The 26,810-nt window shown below is 45.3% G+C and overlaps 1 protein-coding gene across 23 annotated transcripts; it reads right to left on the reverse strand.

Moving 5' to 3' along the window:
- Positions 1-1,978: 1,978 nt before the first annotated feature.
- Positions 1,979-26,513, reverse strand: ehbp1l1a (EH domain binding protein 1-like 1a). Of its 23 annotated transcripts, none has more exons than XM_057026667.1 (33): positions 26,222-26,513; positions 23,445-23,502; positions 23,265-23,360; positions 23,140-23,193; positions 22,881-23,059; positions 22,671-22,816; positions 22,106-22,183; positions 21,568-21,801; positions 20,764-20,895; positions 20,478-20,666; positions 20,278-20,385; positions 19,519-19,719; positions 19,342-19,401; positions 19,183-19,264; positions 13,189-13,401; positions 13,045-13,110; positions 12,710-12,868; positions 9,288-12,067; positions 9,162-9,195; positions 8,812-9,009; positions 8,106-8,597; positions 6,063-7,769; positions 5,705-5,846; positions 5,443-5,609; positions 5,310-5,358; positions 4,724-5,221; positions 4,416-4,467; positions 4,297-4,340; positions 3,925-4,036; positions 3,751-3,850; positions 3,562-3,635; positions 3,070-3,184; positions 1,979-2,788 (listed from the first exon to the last, which is right to left on the reverse strand). In XM_057026667.1, the coding sequence occupies exons 1-33, from the start codon at positions 26,323-26,325 to the stop codon at positions 2,695-2,697; spliced, it is 8,817 nt and encodes a 2,938-aa protein (XP_056882647.1). In that variant the 5' UTR covers positions 26,326-26,513; the 3' UTR covers positions 1,979-2,694. The 23 variants fall into 23 exon arrangements, 22 of the variants coding, with proteins under 22 accessions (XP_056882647.1, XP_056882646.1, XP_056882648.1 ...); XM_057026666.1 differs by having other exon boundaries at positions 9,162-9,210; XM_057026668.1 differs by lacking the exon at positions 22,106-22,183 and having other exon boundaries at positions 9,162-9,210.
- Between the last annotated feature and the right edge of the window lie 297 nt (positions 26,514-26,810).

The following is a 26,810-nucleotide window of genomic DNA, read 5'->3' on the forward strand; positions in this document are numbered from 1 at the left end:
GGTGATGTCATGAAATAAAATTACACAGACTCTATAACCCCCACAACTCTTGAAAAAAACCTGCCAAAATAACCGATTTAACACCTGTTAAGGATGGAACGCTCTGACCCATGGATGGATGGATGGATGGATGGATGGGGATGGATGGATGGGTGAATGGATGGGTGGGTGGATGGATGGATGGGTGGATGGATGGATGGATGGATGGGTGGATGGATGGATGGATGGGTGGATGGATGGATGGGTGGATGGATGGATGGATGGATGGATGGATGGATGGATGGATGGATGAATGGATGGATGGATGGATGGATGGATGGATGGATGGATGGATGGGTGGATGGATGGATGGATGGATGATGGATGGATGGGTGGATGGATGGATGGATGATGGATGGGTGGATGGATGGATGGATGGATGGTGGATGGATGGGTGGGGGATGGATGGATGGGTGGATGGATGGGTGGATGGATGGATGGAGGGGTGGATGGATGGGTGGATGGATGGTGGATGGATGGATGGATGGATGATGATGGATGGATGATGGATGGATGGATGGGTGGGTGGGTGGATGGATGGATGGATGGATGAATGGATGGATGGATGATGGATGGATGATGGATGGATGGAGGATGGATGGATGGGGGATGGATGGATGGATGGATGGATGGATGATGGATGGATGGATGATGGATGGATGGATGGATGGATGGATGGATGGGTGGATGATGGATGGATGGATGGATGGATGGAGTGCAGGAGTGATGAGTACCGATAGGGTCAAGGGTCGGGGGAGTTTGGGGATTATGTCCTTGATCAGCTCTGGATCTTTAGTGGATCTGAAATGACAGCAATGGGCTCCAAACACATGGACACAATATTAATGTACAAAACATTTTTTTGTTGATTTTCATGGCATCTGAGGACGGACAGTAAAGATCCCCTTTGAGATGTTCTTTGGATATAAGTTTGTATTTTTGACTTGGATCTGACCCGGGTTCTCCTTTTCTGTGGAAATGAAACTAACCCATAGCATAAATATGTGTGAAATAGGTGCAGAGATTTACCCAGTGGGGCCAATAGAATGAGTTATGTGGGTTCTGTCACTAAACAGCATTAAACAGCATTGTGTGTTTATAATTATGCCATTTTTCAGAAATCTAGGCTTTAGGATTAAGAAGGGTTACCTTAACCCTAACCCTAATATCATGCACGATAGTGATACTTTCACTTCCTGTTTCTCATTGTTTTTAAGCTTGTTTTGGTTGGATGACAACATTATTGTGGTAAATGTGCTTCTTATTTCCTTGGAATGCGTGGCACACTTAACTCATCATATTTAGTCGTCCTGAAGTGAGAGACAGGACGGAGAGACTATGATTTGAAGATCAAGAGAACAGTTTGAAGACAGGCAGAAAGTAAAAATGTCTGTCACAAGGTTTTTTCTTTAATAAAAAAATTCAATAAAAGCAGAGAAATTGGATAGTCGGGACAAAACCAGATTTTTCTCATAACTTCCTGTTTTCATTAGAAGTGCTGATTATGTTGTTTTCAGCTGTAATCACCCCCCAATACACACACATATGCGTGCGCATGCTCACACACACACACATTGTCAGTTGAGCAGCCCTAACCAGTTTATCTTCATGACAGGTCTGTGAAAAGGCTCTTTCTCTAACCCACATCCTCCACATTAGCATGAAAGGCATGTGACTTGTGTGAGCATTTCCTGTGTGTTGCTGGTTCCTCTCCCATGCCAGTGAATAACGCAGAAATGGTGCACTGTGGATGTGCACAGCAGGGCGTAGCTGGTTCGGCGGGCTTCCACCGCTGCAGACACGAGTCCAAAATCCGGCGAATCCGTCACCTCTGGTGAGGCACAGACGTCTGCAGACGGTTCCCCCCATTGTATTCTAGAGGGCCTGAGCCCCCACCTCCGCTATGTCACAGAATAATGAGATATAAACCAGACAGATATTTGTTCTTCAGGTCTGATTTATTGAACGCTCTGGTTCAGATTCATGTGTAAAGCTTTTGACATCTATGCATAAATGGCCAAATCAAACATTGCACCCATTTCAAAGCATCAGTCACTGATATGTGGCTGTATATCTGTTTTTAAATAAAGATTGTCACATTTTAATTCACCTCATTGTAACAGCTTCTCAGGAAATAAGGGCTGATGTGTTTCAACATTAGGTTACATTTTCACGTGCGCGCATTTCTTGTAAATGAAAGAACCAATCAAAAAGATGTTAGCAAAGCTTATTGGTTTTCCAGATTTAGGCAAGAGGAGTGAGAAATAGCAGGTTAAAAAAGTGCAGTGCAGCAGTATTTTTAACAGAGGTCGTGGTCATCCCTGACCAAGGAGTGCACGAATCTGAACCAAACATACCCTAAACCAAACAATGGGGTAATAAATTCAGAACATAATCCAGGCCTTCTATCAGATCCCAAACATATATAAGGCAGTTGTGGTTGGCTTTGCTCACTTGGTGTCTTCAGTCCAACATGTCTTCTGTCACACATGCACACAGCTGTTTTCACAGCACAGTCTCCGGTCCAAACAGGACTCTGGTTGTCCTGCTTCACTATAAACTCACAAGTTGTGGTTCAGTCTTTGCCCTGACTTACAGCTGCTCCCATCCTTCAGCAGCTTGTCTTGACACAGGTGATCCACGTCACCTCCTGGCTCACTGCATTAAACACCTTTCCTTCTGCTGTTTAGTGTACTTCCTCCTGCGTTGCTCCAGACCTCGTTCCAGGCGCTCATCCTCCTCCAGAGCTCTGAGGAGAACACAGGAGAATTGGGGGGGGAGTGTCATACTGTGGTTGTCCCAGTTTTTCTATAATTACTGAGTTTTTGGCATAAAAGATCTCCCTAGGCAATGACTGAGAGCTTCTCTCATACACCTGAAGCGTCTCCAGTGAAAGCACCTGTGTCAGCATCCTTCTCCTGCTGGTGTATCTGAAACACTGTCTCACTGTTCTTTAACTTTCATGATTCAGATATAATGTTTGAGTGTCTCAAGTGTGATTTTAACCACAGCGCAGTACGTGTGTCTCACCCTCTCTCTTTGGCATCCATGTGATGGACCAGCTCATCTCTCTGGTTGACCAGTGACACCAGTTCCTGGAGAAGCAGGTGTTCTCTTTGTTTATGGGCCTGAGATTTCTGCCACTCTGCACCACAGAGACAACAGAGACGTCACCTGGCTGGAGCCAGCTTCTGTTCAGGTACCATTTAAAACTACTGAGAGGGCCATTCAATAACATTTTGGAGGATTATAGAGATTATGGATACACTTCCTGCTGTCTGTTTAAGTGACAAAGTGATGAAGTCATGGAGACTTTAAAGAACAGTTTTGCTCCACACTGGAACTCTGGTACAACTTAACATGTGTATTCAGTTCTATAGAAGCGTTATCACACGTATTTAAGGTTTCTGAACATCTACTGCATATAAATATGAAGCATTTATACAAAGTAATCCATAACAACTAAGATTTATGTTAGTCTCTAATGTGACTCTGATGTACAACTGTTAGAACAAGTCCAACCTTCTAATGCCATCAGGTCCCGCAGCTCTTTGTTTAAGAGCTCAAATCTTCTTTCCAAGTCATGTTCCTCCAGCCTGCCAATCACAATGCATCAGGTGGACATGTGACTCAAAACCAGCCCATCTCGTTTTATAGGTATAAGCAGCCTGTAGAGTAGAAGGTGGGTGGTGTGTATTGTGAAAATCTTACAGTAGCTGCAGATGATCCTGCCTCCTGATTAAAGCATTCTTCTTGTTGACCAAAATAAACCACTCCTGAATCAACCTCTCTTCCTCCACCTTGTCACTACCTGCACAGTTTACCCAGGAGGTGTAAAACAGCTGGAGAGAAGCCACCCAGACTAAGAATCTGTGATGAAAAGACCTGTTTCCAGCAGCTGTCTCAGGTTTCTCTCCACCACGCTCGCTCTGTTATCAATGTGGTTTTGCTCGGCCTCCAGCGCTTCCATCTGGTTGATCACGTACTGGCTGGGATCCTACACAAGAACAAACATGCTGTGGTTGAAGTCTTTGGTGTCTCAATAATGTGAAGGTTCATCGGTTTAATGTGATGAGCAGACGTGAGGAACAGTTGCTGCCTCAGTATGTAAATGTGTGTGAGCACATCAGGTCATGGAGGTTTCTAACTTATTCACGACAGATCCACTTTCATCTACAAGTTTCTTCCGTTTATGAAGAAGTGAATCCAGTCAGCATTATTACAAATCCAAATGGCTGAGGTGTCTCCTTATCTGACCTGTCCTTCTGGTCTGTCCTCCTCAGCCATAGTCTCTATTCCATCTAGAAGATAAACATCCATGAAACAGCTGATTATTTCTGACAAAGTAAAAAGTGAATTTGCTGAAATCAGCTCACCAGTTTCTGTTTGTCTCTGGACTATTAAAGTGTCCTCCTGTCCTGCATCGCCCTGCGGACAGTAAAGAACATCCACAATGACAGAGCATTGAAGGAGTAGACCCACACCTTCAGGGATGCTGGGATGTTTCTCCACCATGTTTTGAGTATGAAACGTATTTGGTAATAAATTATCTGATATAAAATGTGTTAATTTCTAAATGCGCAGCCAGCAACAAACATTTGGCTAGAAAAAGATTGTGTTTTTTTTGTTTTTGGAGGTTCGGCCAGTCTCTCTCACATGCTGCAGCTCTCGGGAGGTATCGTACCTCGGTTACGACTCCTTTTTCAATCGAGCCACTTCTCTTCTGGGACCTCCGCTTCTTAACCAGATCAGCATCTTTGACGTGGGAGAACCCTGACTTGGAGAGCAGGTGAGTCCTTGGGGGTGCAACGGGCAAGTGATCGGCAACTGCTCCGCCAGAGGGAAGTTTTTTGGATCGGGGAGGTGGGACCACTTCCTGACTCGTGGTTTCTTCTGGGCCAGCGTTTGCCTCCAGACTGATCCCCTCCTCCTGCAGCCTTTGGGTGCAGTAACGAAGAGTCGCCTCGGGGTCTTCCTGGCTATTTCCCTCCCCCGCCACTGCATAGCTGGACTCTCTGTTGTCCTTCTCTATGTGCAGCACGCTCAGCTCCTGGCCTGTGAAATGGGTGCGGATTTGATTGAGGTAGGTCATGACGATCAGCCGATCCGGCACTGGAGGCATAACCATGTCTGAAGGTTCCATCAGTCTGGAGATTCCCAGTTCTGCAAATCCATCAAATGCCTGGAACAACAGTGAGGGCTCAGTCAAATTAGTAAGGAACAAACTGATGTGGACAAACAAATTAACATAAAAGGGAGTGCTGAATGACCTTCTTGTTGTTGTGCTGGATGTCATATGGATCCAGCATTTCAAAATTACTGCACAAGGGAAACAGGAGACAAAATAAATAAATGCATAGATATTGTATCTATCCATTTAAGACATAGCCAACTGTTTCCTACATCTTTTTAGGATGGAAGTGATGTAAAATTGCACAAAAGGCAAGGCCGTTCCTCCAGGAGGTGCTGAAATTGGTGATCTTCACTCCTTTGTGACCCTGGGTGACTTCCTGACACCATTCCAGGAGAGACTGGCTTGATTGGACTAACTTGGGACGGCTCTGGACCTCCTGGGACACATGGAAACAGAGCTGTCTTAGTTCTCGGTCTAAGCTACGGCCTGCATTAAGTATAGTTTTTAGTCAGAACACGAGTCCATGCACACCTCTGCAGAGGAAGATCCTTCTGCTGGTCTTTTAACAGGGGTGGTCGGTTCCTCGGCTCGGTGGACGCCACTCAGGTGATTCGGTTCCTTTTTTCCAAGCACAGGAGCGGGTTGACCAGATTGATCTGTTCCAATTGTTGACCTTTGAAGACAGAAAAAAAAAGATGAGTCCATCACACAAAAAATAAAGGTTTATCCTGGAGGAGAAAGACAGGAAGCTGTAATGGTTGCACACTACACTAATGGTGGATACGTTAGAGGTTTAGAACATGTCTAAACTGGATGTGTAGATGTGAGAGGATTAGTCACACCATACATGTCCCCACCCAAACACCCAAACCTTAGTGTTTAATCTTACCTTTGAACCGTTACAGAGCCAGCAGCTACATCTACAGACACAAAGCCAAAGTCCAACTCTTCATCTTTCATTTCTTTTTTGGACATATTGTCTTTACCACTCTCTACGTGCAGCCAGTCATCCTGACAAAATGCAACAATTGGGTCGGAACCACCACTGGTCCCGGCTAAAACCTGATCCGACATGAGATCCTTCTCTGGTGGAGCAGAACCATCAGGTTTATCAGTCAAAGTCCAGCCTTCACTGACTTCATCCACCACCTTCTCTGCATCCTGCACAGAATCAAGATTTGGAAATTCCTCCATCATTGCTGCTAAAACCTCCTTCTCCAGTTCTGATGGAACGTTCTGTTCTCCCTGGAGTGTGACCAAGCCTTCAGAGACAATGCCGGAGCCTTCTGTTCTTTCCTTCACAGAGGCAGCTGTGTCTTCTGGCTGGAATGAACCTTCTAGAGGAGGCAAGCTCTCTGAGAAAGCCCCACTGAGACGTTTCTTTGTCCGAGGCAGCGGAACGGGAAGGCCCAACTCTCCGGACTGTTCTGATCCATCAGACACTGACTGAGGTGGTGAATCAGACACTCTAAAGGCATCTGAAAAGGAACCACTGAGACGTTTCTTCACCCTTGGTTTTGGCACAGGCAGGTGTAATCTTCCAGGTATCCTTTCTGAAGTATCTTCTTCTTGACCACCACTTTCAGCATCAAACTTGCTTCTCCTCAATATCACACGAGGAGTTTCCTCTTTAGCTAGAGAAGCCTGACTGCCTGCAGGAACATGGAGGACACATTCTGAGTTTGTCACTTCTGAATTTCCTTTGTTACTGTAGCTTTTGGTTGCCCTCCCCGGGCCTCGTGGGCCACTTATCCTCTTGATGATGGGGACAGAATTCAGTTCATAATGCGAGGTTCCTGAGGCAATGCTCTCAGTTTCTTTGGTTGATGGAGGAATTATATGAGAAGAAGCTTGGCTGGGTGTACTTCTGTCTTTCTCCCCCAGCTTTTGTGTGCAAGTTTCTTCTAAGTTCTTTGAGCGGACTGATTCTGTGTGTTGTCCAGATATATCTCCAAGCAAACTAGAAGACAACCTATCTTTAGTTTCAACAGGGTGTAAAGAGATCTTTTTACTTCTTGTAGGAGAGAGGTCATCAAAAGAAGATGGATGTTCCAGAGCACCTGAAATATGCCCACTACCTCTGGGCTGAGGAGCATCATTGGCTTTTGAATTAGAAGCGATCAGGATTTTACATTTCTGCTGAGCAACAGATGTCTCTGTAGTGACATGATTGTTTATGTCCACACTCTTGGACGGAGGAGTTTCCTGAGGATTTTCAACAGGCGCGGTACTATTTCTTCTTTTTGGTCGAGGGGGAGGGACCACATCAGACAATATCTGCACACTTCCTGCTTTCATCTTCCCACCGGTACTATTTTTCTGTGGAGGACGCAAATGCTCGGCAGCAGAAGCATCAAAACCTCTTTGACCCTCTGGAGTCAAATGGTCCTTTCTTCTCAGGGGTCTTAATGGAGCAGTATATTTTTCTGGATCACATATTTGAGGTTCTGGGGCTTTTTCCTTACACCCTCTGTCTTTCTGAGGGACAGTGTCAACCTCTCGGCCAACTTGATTGATATGCTGAAGATATGAGGGTTTATCCTCAGGAAGTTCTCTACCAGCCCTGGCAGGTTCTTCCATATGTGCTGGATGGATTCTTAAGGGAAAGAGAGGAAAGCCTTCAGAATGTGTAATTTAATGTCATATTCTTGTACCATGCATCTTATCTCGAACCAGCTATAGAACTGTTTGAACGCCAACCAAATATTAACCAAGCCAAACGAGACAACAAAGAGACTACATGCTTACATGCATGTAGGTTGCTTCAGCGCACAGGAACAACTGCTCTATAAAAAATATTACCATTCCACATCACAGTACCAGAAAGAAAACAAGTTTCTCTGCTCACAAACAGAACTGTAGCTATTGTTATCACCAAAACTGCAGAGCTCTCACACTGTGCAGGCAACTGAGCGTTCTCCTAAGCACTCACCCTTTATCCTGCTTTGAAGACCTTGACTCTGTGCTAGCCTGATTTTGCCCTGCCTCAGGCTGGTGTTTAGCTGACAAGCTTTCATTGTGATCAGAGCCCTGCCCTCCATCCAATCCTTCATCTGTGCTCCATCGATCAAGAGTGGTCACTTCTTCACCCATATCCTTTGTTATTTCAGTAATGTCTGCAGCTGTCAGTGGAGGCCATTTCTTCATGCTTGCACAAATCAGAAACCCATCATCACTGTCGGTGGCTGGTGATGGAGTCTCTGTACGTCGACCTTCCAGGTTCCACATGTATGGTTCAGCGCTTGGTGGATATCCAGTGGTTTGTTTAGAGTGAATATCTTCAACCTTTTGTAAAGGAGTTGTGATGTCCACAGTTGAAGCAGTCAAATTTTTGTCTTTCACATCAACATCAGCCTTCGGTTGGAGGTCCACGTCAGCTAAAATAGACCCCGATGGCCCCAAAATGGATGCTACAGTTTCATAACTGTGAGACATGGATACTAAAGTGAGTGAATGGAATATGGAATCATGCAAAACACATGAAGCTAATCTGAGAGAAAAGCAGAAACTGAAGCAAATAATCGTGCGAGTTCCAAAACGATGAGTTAGATTTTTTTGAACTAGGATTGAATTGCTTCATTTTTAATCTATCCCAATTTCACACTCTATTTTGCATGCACCAGACTCTATTCACTTACCCTTTATGGAAAACACCAACTATAGCCTTCACTATTCCTGAGGTCTCATCCTCTTTTTCTGACAAAGAAGAGTCTGTCTGTTTTTCTGTTTCTTCTGAGTCCAATACTTCCCACCCCAGGACTTTTTCTGGTTCTGTTATATCCAGTGGGTTCATCACTGTTTGAGTTTCCTCTGTTGCAAACATCCCCAGTGATTTGCTAAAGATCCAAATATAAAGCATTTTCAAGCTCTTAATTTGGAGTTAATGTAGTGCATTTTCATGTTAGTAAAGCTTTTGTGAACTGGTTCAAACACTGTTAAGAAACAGACCAATGTCCTCTTCACAGCAAACAATGCAATCTCTACTTACCCCTTAGCTACATTAACGTTTAACTTTGCTTCACCTTTAAAAAGTAAATCTGTTATAAAATGCACAAAAGGGAATAAGGCATAAAATGGTGAATGTCAGTGCAGATTTAAGATTTAAAAGGCTCACCAAGTGATTTGCTAGGGCTCTTGGAACTTGTGGAGGGAACATTTGGTAAATGAGTTGTTTCACTGTTTGAGGGACTTCGATATGAGATGCTGGGGAAGCCAGGATTTCGAGCCAAATGAGGACACGATGGCGTCATTGCTGCTGTGCCTTCCTTCAACTTGTGTTTGAGTGTTGACTGGAATTGTGCAGTGTCAAAGCTCTTCTCTTTTTGAGGCCTTTTGAATAACGTTTTTCCGTGTTCTTCATTTGTTTGAAGATTTAAACATTGCGCCGTGAGCATTCGGGTTGATGGAAACCCTGGTATACATGAAGAACTTGAACCAGATGCATATAAGCTGACCATGTTGGGTGGTCTGTTCACAGTTGGAGCAGAAGGAAAACCATGTACTTGGGTCTCTTTTGGACAAGATATTGCCATGTTTTTCATGCTGTATCCGTACTCCTCTTGTTGATTATGCCATTGTCCTGCAAAAGGAGCCAGCATCACTGCTTTCTTATCCCGGAGACACATCAGAATTGCATTAGCTAAATTTTCCCACTCTGTTCCTGAGACCATTAATCCAATTCCCTCGATCCTTGAGGCATTGCTACAGCAATGCACCAAACTTATCACAGCAAATTTAACTTTGGATGTGCTTTGAGATTCGGAGGGGAACCCTTGGATCCTGGAGGCTTCAGGACAGCATGATGTCAACCTAAACATGTTCTTCACACATGCTCCATACTGATTTGGACCATGTATAATAAGGAGCCCTGTCTTTACTGGTCTAGCAAACAAAGTGTGTGGCTGAAAATGCCATTGGAATTTTGAGGGTTCTTCATAACCATCAGACCCACAACCAGGTATAACAGATGCTTTGGGCCAAACAGGCAACAGAGACAACATGCTGTAAACTGGAAGAGAAGGGAAGCCTGGAGTTTTAGAAGAACGTGGGCAAGAAGGAGCTAAAGTGTACATACTTCTTGTGTTGTCACAGTGAGAAGGAGAGCTGAATATTCTAACCTCAATCCTCTTTGGTTGCATAATTTTGACTGAACATGGTTCAGCAACCCATCCACCTTTACTGTGGCTTTCAACTGATGAAAATCCAGGTATGACTGAATCTTTGGGACACAAAGGGAGGAGATTAACTTCAGTCGGTGGAGGACAGCACTGTCTGGGATTTGGAAGGGACGGGAAACCCCAAAAACTTGACTTTTTAGGGCAGGAAGGTATGAAGGAAAACATATTCATTTGCTTTTCATTGAACTTGTTGGAGTCCACTATGATGGCCTTCTGTGGAAGTTTTTTCATCAATAAGCAATTTTGTACTGCCCATTTTTCACATTCAGCCACAGAAACTGACTGCAGTCCAGGTATTTTGGAGGACCGACAACACATGGTCTTGAGGTTTATGATATCAGGTGCATAACGCACAGCAGGAGGGTTTGGGCGGGAAGGAAATCCTGGTGACCGTGCCTCTTGTGGACAGGATGTGGAGAGAGATACCATTGCTATCAGAGTTCTTTCATCTCTTTCACATCTGTCAGTCAACCACAGTTGTTTTTTCTTCATTCTTTGCTCAATTATAGGGTCCTGGTTTGCCGTCCATTGTCTTGATGAGTGATAGGATGTAAGTCCTGCTACCTGAGACATCTTTGAACACAAGGGTTTAAGGCTGACCATATCTGGATTGCAAATAGAGGGTAGACCCCAGATGACAGATTTTCGTCCGCAAGTGGAAGTAAGAGAAACAAGTCCTCTCAGGTTTTTATCTACATTAATGTTTTCTGTTAGATCCAAAAATTCTTTCTCTATTTTCTTCTCCCATATTGGCTCATGGTTAGCATTCCAGTCATTTCTGACAGTTAACTGCATTGAAGGAAAACCAGCCACACAAGAAGACTTTGGGCAAGATGAAAGGATGTGGACGGCATTAAATGTATTACAGCTAAAGGCAGGATATGCTGTGGAAGGCTGTAGAAATGATGGGATGCCTGATATGCCTGATCGTTTTGGGCAGCTTGGCAGCAAAGCTCCCATTTGTTTGAATTCATCCTTCGCTTCACGTGATACAATGATTAAATATTCACTTTTTATTTGCTTTTCCATAATTGGTTTCTCTCCAAAGATCCATTTTTTGTCACTGTGTACAAAGATTGATGGGAACCCAGGTATGTTAGATAGCTTTGGACAAATATCCACCATATGTGAGCCTTTAAAACCCAAACTGTAGTCTTTTGCAGATGGGAACCCAGGAGTCCTGGCCTCACTCGGACAAGAGTGTATGAGTTGAGCCATTTCTTTCCTGTTTTCATCATCCTCCTTCAATGATGGAAGCTGTAAGATTTCCTTTGTTTTCACCTGTTTCTCCCAGACTGGTTGTGTAGGCCAGAGCGGTTCTTTCACAGGTACTCTGGATGGCATGCCAACAACCTTTGTCACAGTGGGACAGGTTTCCAAGAGAGTGGACTGTGTCAAAGAGTGTGGTGATTTTAGGCCACTCTGGGACATATCTGTCCTCTTAGCCTTGGTCTTTGACCTCTTTGTGGCACTGCACGGTAATGGCATCATTGTTTCTTCTTGTGATGTGTATCTCAATGCTTCTGGGTCCACTCTTGGCAGTTCTGCCCATTGTATGTTAGAGTCTGTGAGACCTTTCACTGTCGTTGACTTTGGCAGCTCCTCCCAAACTACCAGCTGATCTGTATCATGTTTTGCTAAATTGCTACTTATTTGGGCAAGAGATGGGGCCTCAGTTATTGGAATTGATGGCTGGGGTGAAGCCATGTCTCCATGTCTATAGAGGAGGTAAGTAAACAGAGTAAATACAGTTCATTATATATTTTTGATTGGTAAAGTATTGTATCGTTCACATTTGCGTGTGCTTCACTGCTGTGCATGCACATCTAAAGCAGCCTCTACTAAAGCAACACTCTTCCAAACAGCACCCAGCAACAACCATGTGGAATTATTCCAAAATTTGATTCTAAACGTTAACTGTCATTAAGAAAAAGATGCTAGGCACAATGATATATGTAGATATAGAACGTCAACAAACAAATTTGTAAAACGGAATCTGTTGTCACAATGGACTTTTGTGTAAAGTAAATGCACACACACACACACACACACACACAGACTGATGCATACATGCAAATTAATTACTTTTTTCCTCTATGTTTGAATTAGGTATTGTAAATATCATATGTCAAGTGAAGTAAAATTAGCAGTTAAATATAAATCTCTCCTTGAAATGACCACCTGCACCTGTAACCTCATTCTACCTTTAGCTCAGCCGTTATATAAAAAGCAAAATAAAAGTCCACTTTTCACTAATCAACCATGACACAATTCAGCCATTATTAAGATTAAAAAGCTCATTGACAGACACCTCGAATTGAAAACCAACCATACACTGACACGGGACACTCGAACCCACCCGGCTGGCAACAACTCAGGTTGATCCATGACGTCATAACTGGCAGCCAATGAGTCTAGTGGCAAACTCTGCTTTGGTTCTAGAAGGAAAGCATCTTCCTCCATGACTTGCTCTTTGCTTGGTTTTTCATTGTCCTGAGTTTTACTTTGGCTCACTGATCTAAACACACCACAAGAAGCAAAAGGTCGCATAAATGTGGTGAACTACAACCTATAAAGACGATGGTCTGTACAACAAAGTCACATTTGTTGTAATTAATCTGCCAAGATGTCTTGGGTGAGACAATGGGGGTGCAAACATCTATATACACTACTGCACAAAATGATGCAACCTACCTCTTCCTAACGCTCAAGAACAGTGGCATGTCAGGAACTGAGTGCCACATTCTGCAATCCAACTCTCTGAAAAGAGAATCGGAAATCATTGTTCAAAAAGTACCCTGCTAACGAGACGGAGGGATCTCTATCTTCCTAACTCACCCATGTTCCATAGCAGCTTCCTGTTCATTCACTCTGGACATCCAAAAGCCTGTTTCAGTGTTCAGCATATCTTGTGATGAACATGTGCTCTTTCCATCAGTGTCTAGCACTACTTGGCTGACCTCCTCAGATAACTTAGGGCAGGTAAGACCTGGAGAGGTTTGGTTCACGTGGACTTCGGAACTTGACAATGGAGAATCTTGGACAGAAGTCCTGAGGGGACAGATGGAAGAAGCTCTTCTCTGTTGGACATCTACTGATGCATCCTCCACAGATCTTTCCAGGACAGAAGTCTGATTAAATAATTCTTCCTGTTGTGCTAAATATTGATTCATTTTTCTTTCATTTCCAAGCACTTTTGTACCTGATGTCACTGATAGCAACATCTCACCTCCTGGCCACCCCTGTCCCGAACAGTGAACATGTTTCGATGTCACTCCAAGAACAAAACCTCTCCTTGGACAACAAGGTTCAATATTCACCATCCTTGCTGGGTCAATGCTAAGAGCACTGTTTGCAGAGCAGCGCTCATGATATTGAATTCCTGACATCACATCTTGCTGAGATGACCTAGCTTGTTTATTTAAGGGAAGCACCAGGGCACATTCTGGATAATGATGGGAAGTAACAAATCTTCTGGAGGGGAAACCAATGATTTGTGAGCATCTTGAGCAATGCAGTTTTATCATGTCTGTGTGTTTTTCTTCTCTGCCATCAGCAGTTTGTTGTGGTCGTGTTGGTGGTGGAACAACTGGATATCCAGGGGTAAGAACTCGTTGTGGACATGATGGAATTATTCTCCACATATTTTGCCTCTCTCTATCTGACAAGTCCATAAAAGTACCATTTATGTGAATAGCAGTATAGCTTCCAATCAATGGCTTTGCACCAACTATATTCTGACTAAAATACCAACTTTCATTTGCAGTATTTTTTGCTGGAAAACCCAGAATTTTACTATACTCTGGACTAGTCCCCAAAGACCTCAGCATGCTGTAAGTTTGTGCTGATGTTTCTTTTATTTTGGAAGGAATTCCTCTAATATTTGAGTGCTTAGGACAGGATGGAAGCATCGACAGCATAACTGCGACCAGCCCTTTTTCGCTATGAGAAATCTTTTGAATTGATGACAGTCCTCCTGAGAGTGACAATGGTTTTCCACATAATGGCTTTTCATCTCCAATCCATTCACATTCCTCAGGGTCATTAGGCACTCTGGATGGTATTCCACACACAACAGAATGTCTTGAACAACTGGGCAGCAGACTGATGATATTCGGTATAGCTACTAACGTTTGGCATGACAGGGATGGAAAACCTGGGAAACAGGCCACGTCTGGGCAGGAGGACAGAATGGATATCATGTTTTTCGTTACATCCCAATCACAATAGAACACATCCGGTAAATGTAATGTGGACTTTTTCTGAGTAAGAAGAGGGGATTTTCTTTCTATTGTCCACTTTATTTGTTTGGTGCTACGTCCAAGTGACATTCCAGGAACTCTAGATTTTTTTGTATAACACTGTGATAAATTCACCATTTTTGGGCCATCAGTGAACATCAGAGCAGAAGGAAATCCAGGGACGGTGGCCGTGATTGGGCAGGAAGGCCGTATAGCTGTCATCATTTGAATGAGGCTTTTATCTAATACTGAAACTGCATTATGGATTTGCAGCCCCCTTTTAATAAATGGACTCGTCAACTGTATTTTTGTACAAGCAAACCAATACTTGCAGGTGACTAGAGTTGGTGTAGCCTTTGAAGGTAACCCACAGATTTCACTGCATCTTGAGCATGAGGGCATCAGATTGACCATACAGGCTTCTTGTTGTGGAGCAGAGGGGAAGCCAAAAATGCTGGCTTTGCTTGGACAACTTGAAGACATGGGAATCATGCCTTTCAGGATTTCCATATCTTTCAAATTTAATGGATGAATGAAAACTTCTGTGGTCTTGTCTTGTTTCTTGATTATTTGACTAAAAGTGTGCCAATCTCTGACATTAGACACAATCTGAGAACCAGTATCTGGTGCTTGGGCCTCTTTACAGCACTTGGATACTTGCATAGTATTAGCTAAAAGTTTCTGGGGACATGATGGCATACCCAGAAGCCATGTTCTAATAGGACATGAGGGCAACATTGCAACTGTGTTAGATATTTCTCTTTTATCATCATTGTTTTTATTTTGGTTGCTAAGAAACTGTTTAGAGGGTAGGCCCAAGACCCTGGATGTCATAGGGCAAGCTGGAACAAAATCCACCATGCTAGGACTTTGGTGTGGAAGACTACCCAAAGTAGGGCCTTTAACAGGACAGACTGCCTTCCATGGACATAATGGGAAAAAAATGTTATCAACCAGAGCAGAATTACTTTTAAAAGGTTTGTTAACTCTCCACTTACTTAAAATATGCCAGCTATCAAAGGAAAGCATAGTTTTCACTCTAAATGGCATCCCTACCACCTTTGTCTGAGTGGGACATGTGGGGAGGAGACAGGCCATTGAAGGACTAGTTAAGGACCTTTGCAGGCATACTGAAGGACACCCTGGCACTCTGGCCATTCTTGGACAAGTCGGTAACAGGGCCACCATTATTTTCACCATGTTGCTGTCAGTAACAGTGTGATACTTAAGCAGGGACCCAAATGTTTCCTCTCCCTGAAACTGTTTCTTCCATAGAGAACATTTGTCCCAAACAGTCTGTTCATGCCTGTTCACACATGCAACAGAGGGCAACCCTGGAATTCTGCTGTTTGGGGGGCAAGTGGAAACAAGGAGGGGTATTTTTGATTCAACATTTAAGGTCGATTGGGATTCTGGACCAGAGCAGGACAGAGCTGAGGTCACCATTTTGGTCATTCCATAATGTCCACCTAAAACTAAGGTATTGTGACCTGAATATAGTAGGGATGGAGGTCCACTGCTGCATAGTTTTTGGTACAGTGATCTTCGATCATCAGCCCAAGCTCTATGTTGTGACTGTTGGAGATATGCCATGCCGGGAATCTCAGAATATTGGGGACAGCTTGGTAGCAACATGAGCATTTGGGGCACACTTTCTTTTGCTTCAACTTTCTGTAAAGTAGATGGATGAGGAAAAGAACTCCCTGTTGGAGACAGTGGCCCAAGTTCAATCTTAGATACGTACATAGATTTTCCTTCCATGCTAACTGCGGAATTTGGGAGCTTCTGTGACAACATCCTATCTCTCCAACAAGCAGTCGTATTTTCGGTGTTCTTTTCTTCCATAAAACTTTGTGAATTCTTTTCAACTAAAGTTTTCATGACAGATGATGCAGTACAAGCTGTAGCCATCTCTTCTGAATTTGATAAAGAGTTGGTTGCAGTAATCTGACATGAGAAAGATGCGGCTTCCAGTTTGCAGGGAGTTAAGTCTGAGGCAGACATCTGGCATTTGTCATCTATCTTAACGGTACTTGGATTAAGGAGACCATCAAGTTGTGGATCATTCTCTAAGGATTTTTTAAGGGACCAGTCTGTTGCCTGAGCTTCCTGTGTCTTCATTGCCGCCGTTGAATGAGAAGCAGAAATGACATCTTTGAAACAAGGTGACACTGAATCAGCCAAGTTCTCATTTCTGGAGAAGAAGAATATAAGAATCATGTCCAAGTAAAAGAAACTGAGAGAGACACTAAATCATTGCGTTATGGTTGGATTTCAAGTCTCAACAATCACTTTCAAGACTGTAGACTGGGTTTGAGAGGAATGACCGCCACATTATACTTACCCCAAATCCAAAGTGGCAGCTTCATGGCTAAGGCATTCGGCTGTTTCCATTTGTGTGGATTTAAAAAGCTGAGGCTGAACTGGATGAACTGATTTGGAAGAAGGTAGAGATCCTACATTCCCAACTTGAATGGACATCTTGGACAAATGAGTTCTTGGTTTAAGAACAATTTCACTGACTGAGGCTGAAGTGTCTTCTTGAACATTAAGGATTTTTGCCTGAGGAGCTATGATGTCAGTATGTGTTGACTGGATGTGAGGAAGAGCTACTGACTCTCTCTGAGTTCCAGAGGTGTATTCAAGTCCTCTGGCTGGGGGTGTTGTAGACGTATGAAGCAGAGGGGAGGTAAAGCTGTCACGTCTGAGGGACAAACATACAGCGAGAGGATCAGAGTCATGAGGGAACCAGAGTCTCCGTTGTGGTAATGCAGTCTACTTCCAGGCCAAAGTCATAGAAGCAAAGGAATCACATGCTGTCAATCAAACCACAGGCTCTGCCAGGCAGCATCTTTACCCAAACGTCAACACAACAACGTTAACACAACAATGCCAACACAACGTCAGTGCAACTGACAGGTCAGATGCTTCCCAAAACCACAGTATCAGACAAAACTAAATACCTGGGTGAGAAGCAAAAGAAGCTGCTCAGCAACAGCACCATGGAAATAAAAATACTAAGATTGTTTTTTCCTCAAGACAAACACAAGACAACAGTCTCATGTTTTATACAAAGCTAACGTCATGTAACGCAGCTGTTCTTGTAAGCTGGAGGTCACTGACATTTTTATGACAATGGATAAACATGTGTAAGGGTCAGACTATAGTTTGCTATAGCAGTGACTGTAAGATGTTCTGAATCTCTATGATGCATATACCTGTGTCACGGCTGCAGGCAACCCCGCCCGTGAGTCCTAGTTCGCCCCGAGCCCCCTTTTTAGCTCCCTGCGTTACACTGCCTCCCCGCCAGATTGTCCTCTGTGGTTCACACGACTCTCCAGCGTTTTCCTGCTTGCCTGTCGGCCTGGTCTCGACCCTGCCTGTCCCCCAGAGGCCGAGTATCCATTTATCTGGATTATGTAAAATTCACCCTCTTGTATATTCCATTTGATTTCTATTTGATTCTATCTTATTTTTCTCTGAGTGCTCTTGTTGCTGTTGTTGCACTGTAAATTTCCCTGTGTGGGACAATAAAGGATCTGAATCTGAATCTGAATCTGAATCACTCTCTTGGGTGTTTAGTGCATCTGTTAAACGTGTGTCTGGATGATAGAAAATCAAAATAATTTAAAAAAAACTTTCACACTTCATCCTCTCAATATGGCAGTGACACGTCATACAATCACACATAAATGAGGAGTGATCAAGCCGAGGTCTAATCTGAAAAGTTTTTGAGCTTTGTGGTGTTGGAAGGTGATGCACACACGCATACAAACATGCACCAACATCCTCGCTCACGCCCAACGGATAGAGATAATCACAAAAACATGCAGAGGAAGTGAGATTCTCTGCAGCTGACGCCTGACTTTATATTCATTCACAGAGAGCACGATGGATTAAAGCGGTTCGACTGCAGTTCCACTATGAATAACTGCTTAGACAGACACCAAATGAAAACAGAACCGCTGTGAGTTTCTAATCACATATCTGCAGATGAAGAAAGCAACACCAGTGATTCATTTCCTGGAGCCGCCCAACACGGAGCAAGCTGCAACAACTATTCTTTGAAGTCGGGCAAAACCCAAGTTGGCAATTGTACTATAAAGGATGATGTAATCATCCAGAATAGATTGCTGTCATGTGCTTTGTATTCAGAGGTGCATTTCATGGATCGGTGGGGCAGTTTCAGGCTTGGGGAAGGATGTGTGGGGTTTGAATGACAACATTAAATAGGAGCGAGCAGCATCAGGCTGCCGGTGACCTGGTTGGACTAGAGTGGAATAGACAGTTCTTATCTCCAGACATGCGTCTTCAATCACACAGATAGAACACTGAGTTTCAGACTGAGATCACAAATACCATAGATCTACTGTTCTGTGTCCAAAACCCACAAAACACCAAGAAATTGATAACTGGATGGTGAAGTTATTTTTCTGATCAGAAAATCATGTTTCATGGCTGTTCCTGTTCTTGCCGCCACTTTACAGTAGCGTAGCTGTCAGATATTCATGCTTCTGCCATTAACCACGCATTTTCCCATGAGCGTCTCTTGTTAGCATATCGGGGAGTGGCTTTAGGTTCATGCACTTACCCTGCTGATCCCAAATCCCTTCTGTGCTCTCCAGTGCTGAGGAGCTCTTGTCCCACGGAAGCTAAAGTTCTGGTGTCAGATGCTAACCATTGATAAGAAATATGACGTTATCTTTCTGCGACGTTAGGGCAAAGGTGTGACACATTTTAAGTTATTCACCTGTAGATGTCGTGGCCTGGTTTTCCTCTTCACACAGTGTGCTGAGCTGTCTTTTGTATCCTAAAATGACAGAAAAAGCAACCTAACATCAACAGATAGAAGGTCAAAAGGTGATTTACGAACACATCTGTTTTGCTGTTTCAGAAACAAACAGATGGAGGTGGCTCCATCCTGTACCTGCTTCCTGGTTATCAGGAGACTGGGAGGGAGGCTGGGATAGAGGAATAGGAGGCCGACAGGGAGCAGAAAGAGGACTGAAAGCAGGAGGTAAAGGGGTGTCTACAGTGGGAGGAACCTGAGGATTCCATGAAGCAACAAATCCAGAACCTCCCTGTGGTTCCTGCTCCACAGACACCTCAGCAGACACAAAGCAGGAAGCTGATAGAGGTCAAACAGAGGTAGAAGGTGAAGTCTCAGTGATACACAACTCTAATTTGCCTTCTAGAACCAGTTTGCAGGACTATTGGTGTGAGTGGTTAGGGTCCAGAGAAAATACGATTGATGTCACAATGTTTATTATGGAGCGTAGTAGTTGGAAAAAAGCCCATGAACATCGATAAAACCATAGCAATGGCCAAGACCGTTCTTTTAATTCCACACAAAGACTCTTGCTTCTTCTTTTATGAACTTCTTCATGAATGTGGAACAAATAACAATTTAAAGGAGGCATGATATCAATTTGAGTGGAATTAAAATGCAGAACAACTTCAGAGCATTTCAGAGAATATCCAGAGAATCCCCCCCCCTACTCACACACACACACAAACACACATACAATCTTCATACACATAACATTTAACATCTAAATTTGTGACATACGACATGTAGTGGATGATTAATCCTGTGACTGTACAAGAATTGGTGAGTAAAATAGTGTTAATGGGTAGCATGAAGGAGACAGAGGAAAGCTGGGGGTCAAAGGTCAAGCAGTATTACATGGCAGCTCAGTTCTCAGCTTCTTCACGTGGAGAAGGTGAGGAGAGAGATCAGGCTGGGAGAGAGGGGCCTGGCACCTAACAGACCTCCATTCACTCTGCCATGGAGCTACAAAGATAGAAAAACACCAGTAAACAAACACTGTGAAGCCCGAAATGAAGCTGTTGCTCCTCCTCCTCCTCCTCCTCCTGCTCCAGTACCTGACTCTGGGGCAGAGGGCAGGCTGCTGGGTTTGGTTAGAACAGAAGTTGACTCTCCTACAGATCCAAGCTGAGCTGTGGGTTGTCTGGGAGCAGGAGGTGTTTGAGGTACAGAGAAGGAGCTGTGAGGAGCTGGGAAAGAGGAGGTGGAGGGAAGGGAGGGAACACTCTGGGCTCTCCAGGAGCAGACTGGTGGAACACAGAGAGGATAAAAGAGTGAACGTAGAGCAGGTGGCGCTGTTATCACGTCATTGATCTCTCTGCTCTGGCTGGTCTTCAGATGTACCTGATGTCTGACAGGAAGCAGGAGGCTGAAATACTGTACAGGATGAGGAGGAAGGAGAAGTGAAGGGGGAGAAAGCCTCCACTCCTGTTGGGGGAGCAGAGTCACTGTGGAAGCTGTGGGGCCTCTGACAACCTGAAACAGGTTGTAGCACAAGCAGTGGAGGGAGGAAAAAGTCAGAAAAAAGGAAATAGCGAGTGGAAACAGAAGACTGCAGAAAGACAAACTGGACATGAAAGGTGTAAAAGCCTGAAAAACTCTGGAAAACTTCACCTCCCACACTGGATGTCTGTTCTTTCCATGTACCTATGTTGCTCTTTTTTGAACTGCATATGATTAATATCGTCACTCGTGCGTATTTTAGCCTGGACTAAAATAACTGGATGACAGAACTGCATTATCTGCTGTGGCCAGCAGGGGGAACCACAGCAGTGCTGGGAGATTAGTGAGGAATCTTTGGTGAAATTTGAAATGTTCTGATATAATCTGCTCTGTGATGCACTTCAGCCTCTGCTCTGACTTCCTGTTCTAGTTTTAGTGCCGTAAGTTCAGAGAACAAGTCTCCTCTTTCAGTGGATGCAGACCATTTTCAGCTATGGTAAAGATATTTTTATCTGTTTTGACATAATCACACTTGGTTTTAGCCAGTCGAAAGTTAATTAAAGCTTGCTCTCTTAACCCTTTGAAGAGGTTTTTATTCTTCCAGACTGGAATGACAGGACAGGTGAAATAATGATCACATGCAGTAACATTTGTGGCTCACATGATGTGTGACATGAGGTGTGAATAGGGTCTGTGCAGCGATACCTGAGCCAGCACCGGGCTGGAAGATTTTAGGAAGAACGGGGGGGTGAGCGCGGATATACGGAGGCAACGTGCTGGCAGAGGGGGGGGGCTGGCTCTGCTGAGTGGCGCGTGCTGGTTGAGGGTGTGAAGGCAATGGAACAGAGGGGTCTGGGGGCTCAAGTGGAGCTGCACTAGAGGGGGCCGAGATGGTGGAAGAAATGCCGGTGGATGTTATACCAACCATCTCTGAGGTTACTGGGAGGAACATAAGAGATGAGACAAATGGATCATACCACGCAGTTAATGAAGAACCTGTGCTGGTTTCAGGGCTAATTTAGGCTCAGTACCAGTAAACAATGTGTGATGCCTTAACCCTAACCCTAAGCTCACAGCTGAGGGTCAAAAACGTTCGGATTCTAAAAGTGTTGACTTAGAAATGACACAAATAAACAGGGCGAAAAGAAGAAGCAGAGAAGAGAAAGCGAAAGCAGACGATTGCGGTTGATGAGGTTAGGTGGTTTAAAAACAGAGTGCAGCAGTGCAGAAGGACAGGCGGTACCTGTAAAGCCTGAGCCAGAAACAGGCCTCCAGGCCAGATCAGGCACCCGTGAGGCTGTGAGCTGAGAGGGAGGCCGGGCTTTACCCAGGAGACCAGAGAGGAAAGAGGAGAAGGAGAGAGGGATCAGGTCGTTCAGGCTTACAAAGGTCTGCTCTAGAACCATCTGAGCCCTCCTGGTCTAGTCTGGACTTCAGACTTGTGTTCCAAACTGGTGTTTCACACAGTGGCGGAGGACACGTGACACTGAAGGAACTGTAGCATTCAGCAGGTCTCAGACCAGATCCTCCTAATCCGTGTGCTTCTTTTGTCACTCTCTGAGTTTCTGTTCCTCTGGTCTGCTGATCTAAGCCCAGCTGGACTTCACCGCCTCTGCCAGTCTGTTCCGTGTTCTGTAGCACCGGCTTGGTGGCTGATGACCGCTCATTTCATGTAACGCCCAGCCTGGACCCATCCAGTGAAGAGCACTACTACAGACGTAATCGGCACCTTGGCTTTCCCCGGTTCGGATCAGCTGTCTGGAACAGGCTGTAAACCAGCCGGGCCAGTGAAGGTGCGCCGGTCTTACCTGCAACATGGGGGCCGTGTCCTGACCCGTGGCTGTTCTTCCTCTCCTCTCCTGCCTCCTCCTCGCTGTCGTAAAAGTCCTCCAGGTTCCCCACGTCGCTCTGCTTGTAGCTCATGAGGCTGGCCAGGCTCTGCATGTCCTCGTCTCTGTGGGACAGGCTCTGCTTTAGCGACTGTGCAGGCTGGTTCCTGACCTGACCGGCGGACTCACGTGGCCTTGCCCTCCTTCAGGAAGACGCAGGACAGGCGGAGTTTGAGACTGGCTTCCAGCACCTTCACGGACGCCGGTTTCAGCTTCAGCGTGATGTCGAACTGGGCCGGCGTCGCGCTGGCGAACTGCTTCATGTTGACGCGAGCGGACGCCAGCGCCTTGGTGCGGCCCTTGGTCTCCTGCGGGGCGACCACGCGGACGGAATGAGGACGCGCGCGACGGAGCAGCGCTCGGTGTTCTGGTGCCGGTGTTGACTCACGTTCTCGATCAGAAAGGTCCAGTCTTTGTCCTCGAACTCCTCCGCTGTCGGCTCCTGCGCGGTCGGGTGAGAGCGTTAGTCACATGACCTGTTTGGCGTCATCCGCTCCGGTCTGAGCTTCGTACCTTGAACAAGGTGACGGCGATGTCTAAAGTCTCGGGAAGCTGCCATATCACCGTTCCTCGGTACGGGTTCTGGATCCCAGGGTGCCAGCTGTGGAGCTAACGCACGGTTGGAACTATTTTAGCACGATTTCAGCCTCAGCTGGACACACGGAGGTCAGAAAGTCCAGCTTCTCCTCTCACCTTTGTGCTGTGCCGCCTGTTTCTCCTGATCCACACCACCCTCACTTTGTCTGGCTGCCTGCAACCACGTCAACAAGAAGATGAGTAAAAAAATCTACATGAAATGTTTTTCCTTTTTCAGGCTGTTTCAACGAGATCACTTTCCGCGAGTGTCCGGAAAGTTCTGTCGGATTTCTGAGGATTTCGGGTGACATTTGGCAAATTTTGTGACGTTTGTGAATCTAGTCTGACAAAAACAAAGTTCCATTTTGGTCGGAGTAGATCTCAGACGCTCAGGTCACCGGTTCAAATCCCCAGACCAGCAGGAAGGCACGACCTGTCCGCACCCTCATTATCACCACTCGTCCTGCCTTTGAGCAAGGTAACCTCCCCCCACCCCCATAGAGCGTCCCAACTGCTGACATATTGACATGGTTCTTGCTAAAGTGTGAATGGATCTCCAGGGTTCAGAGCAGAACAGGTCACACACATCACAGCACATCATTGAAAGGGAGAAACAGAAATGACTTCACTGATGTATGGAAATTAGATCAACCTACACGAAACTGCTCACATGTGGAGGCTCAGTACGCCTGAGGGGACTTTCAGGCTCACAGAGACTGTTGGTCACCACCAGCCTGGTGTTAGAACATGAGAGTTTCCTGGACTTCACTTGTGACGTGAACCTGAATCCATCACGAGGAGCATCGAACCCAAAACCAACAGTAAGAAGACCGAGGGGCGACAGACAGGTGAGCTGGTGAGCGGCCATGTTTGTGGGACAACCCTCTGTCGCTGTTGAAGAACATCAAAACAGCCCTCAAAGGTGGTCTTTAAAGATCTCGCTGGAGCAACAGGAATGGGAAGAGGGTACCTGATGTTCCAGCTCGTGTTGCACGGCTCACACTGCTGGGACAGTGACATGGCAGGACCAGAAATAGCACCATCAAACACAGTGAACTTTACTGGGGCTTAGCAGCAGCCCTGCACCTGCTGCACTGCTACACAGCAGCTCCCACACAGAGCCACAGTCTTCCATGTTCCCCAGGACTGGTGCACGTACCAGACAGCGACCCATCAGCTGCTCTGCATCAGGCTGCTGCCATCTGTCTCCATGAGAAACAACTGCCGCTGAACATACGGAGAAGTTTCCAGTCACTAGACGTCCCGAAAACCCCCGTTCAGGATCCAAGATGGCAGCTACAGTCATGTGACGCAGTTTTAGAATGTTTTTTTCAAATAAATCACGTGTAACTGCTAAATGTTGCTCAGAGCATTGACCCAAAGCATTCTTGTTCATATAATTCTGTGGGTGTGTGTGTGCGTGTGTGTGTGTGTGACAGACAGAAGCATGTCCATACTGGTCACTGCAGAGTACAGGAAGTGATGAAGCGAGGCGTGGACGTAAACAGGGCAGGAGGATTGAGAGCGCATGCTAGCTAGCTGCAGCATGAGTAATCACAGAGGAATTAAAGAAGGTCCCAGAGCCAAAAACCAGGCAGCCACATTTCTCCCAGTGTCTCTCCTGACTGTGACGCAGTCTTCTTCTAAACAAATTACCCAGAACCACACCACACGCAGAATGACAGCACAGACCAAACATCCTAGGAAATGTTAGCATAAAGGAAAAATACAACAACTATTTCGGCTGCTGATGTGTTGATGTAATCCAGGACCCTCAATAATCCAGGACCTTCAATAATCCAGGACCTTCAATAATCCAGGACCCTCAATAATCCAGGACCCTCAATAATCCAGGACCCTCAATGGACTCAATTACGACAGGAGCAGATTTGGTTTGGTCGATGGTGAATTTACACGTTAGGGATGATGCTCAACGCTACATTTGCTGTAGCGATCACCAGGCAACCAAACCCCGGCCAATCACAGGAGTTTGCGTAGGTTTTGGAGGAGAACACTGTTTTAGATTACACCCTTTAGAAGTTAAAGCACCAAGCGTTCCTCAGAACCTCTCTGCCTGTCTAATAACGGCAGAAAGAGTTGCTGTTTGTGGGATTTGAAGCCATGTCCAAGTTAATCTGATGGTTCCGCCCTGCTGAGGGTGCAGCTGAGAATCTGCTTCGTGGTGATTGTGCGTGCTCTTCATCCCTTCATCCAGGTGCCGTCGCTCTACCCCGCCTGGTGGGCGTGAAGCGCCTGTGTCATTCGGAGGCAACTGGTGTGTCACCGTGGCCTCCTGAGTGTCTCCTGACATGTGTGAATACTGCAGTGCAACGCCAGGAACGTCCATTTACTGGCTGCGCGTCTCCCATGCGTGATGGTGATCTGTCACCTCTCTTTGACTCAGCAGAGCAAAACAAACCTGACTGGTTGGAAGGGTGCTGGTAAAGGTTATAATCCCAGTATAAACACTCACTCTGGCCTCTCCGTCCCAGTATAAACAGTCAACCACGACCCTCCATCCCACTATAGGCAAATATGTTAGCAACAATAGATGTTATTAGTTGTGATTATTACTGGCTGTGACATTATTATTAGTTACAAATGTAACGAACTGCTAATAACGCTGTCGGCTACTGTAAATGTTGCAGGTTGTGACATTGTTACTTTGTTGTAATGCTGGATATTGCACTACTATGACGGTGTCAGAGGTCATAGCTGTGTTATAGCTGTAATAAATGTTCCTCGAGTTATTGGCTGTGATCTTAGCTGCTATAAATCATTTTACAGGCGTTACAGGTGTTATTAGCGGGTGATAATAGTCAAAGGTAAGGGATTGTTTAAACACTGAAAGCGGGTAAATACTGTGCTCCTTCAGTGTTCTGACAGGTTCTTACCATTTGTTGGTGCACTCTATCGTCAGTTCTTGGAAGGAGGACACAAACTGGAACTTGGAGGCTCTTTTTCCGACGCGCTGAAGACGTTTCCACACCGAAGTCATCGCTGCTTTTCTGGCTGGAGGCGGACTGAGAAGGGAGAGGCGTCCGTGCTCGGGTCCGCCGGGTTTTCCACAGGTTCCACCTGCTTCAGCTCCGCTCTGACCGGCAGCTACTCCACACACACACGGGCAGAGGCGAACACACCCTCCGGCCGAGTCTACAGCGGCGAGTCCGACCTGTTCTGTTTATACACGCTGTCGTCAAGTTGGCAGCCGGGAGCGAATTTAAACCGGAAGTGTGCTTTTCAAAATAAAACACACTTTTCCGATACAGACGTTTTAGACTGACTAGTTTGGATTACTTTTCCCGCTTATAAGGAACTTACAAATGTGGTTGAGCTAAGGATTCTGTATCATAAACAGAACACAACAGTTGGCCCTAAGGTAACACAGTTCATTGGAAACCATGTAAGAATGTCCTACGAGGAAGCGCTGCAGCTGCAACCGGAACTTCATTAACCCCCCAAGTCTATTTATACAGAGGAGCT

The sequence above is a fragment of the Takifugu flavidus genome, chromosome 3, assembly GCF_003711565.1.
Source record: "Takifugu flavidus isolate HTHZ2018 chromosome 3, ASM371156v2, whole genome shotgun sequence".
Lineage (NCBI taxonomy): Eukaryota > Metazoa > Chordata > Actinopteri > Tetraodontiformes > Tetraodontidae > Takifugu > Takifugu flavidus.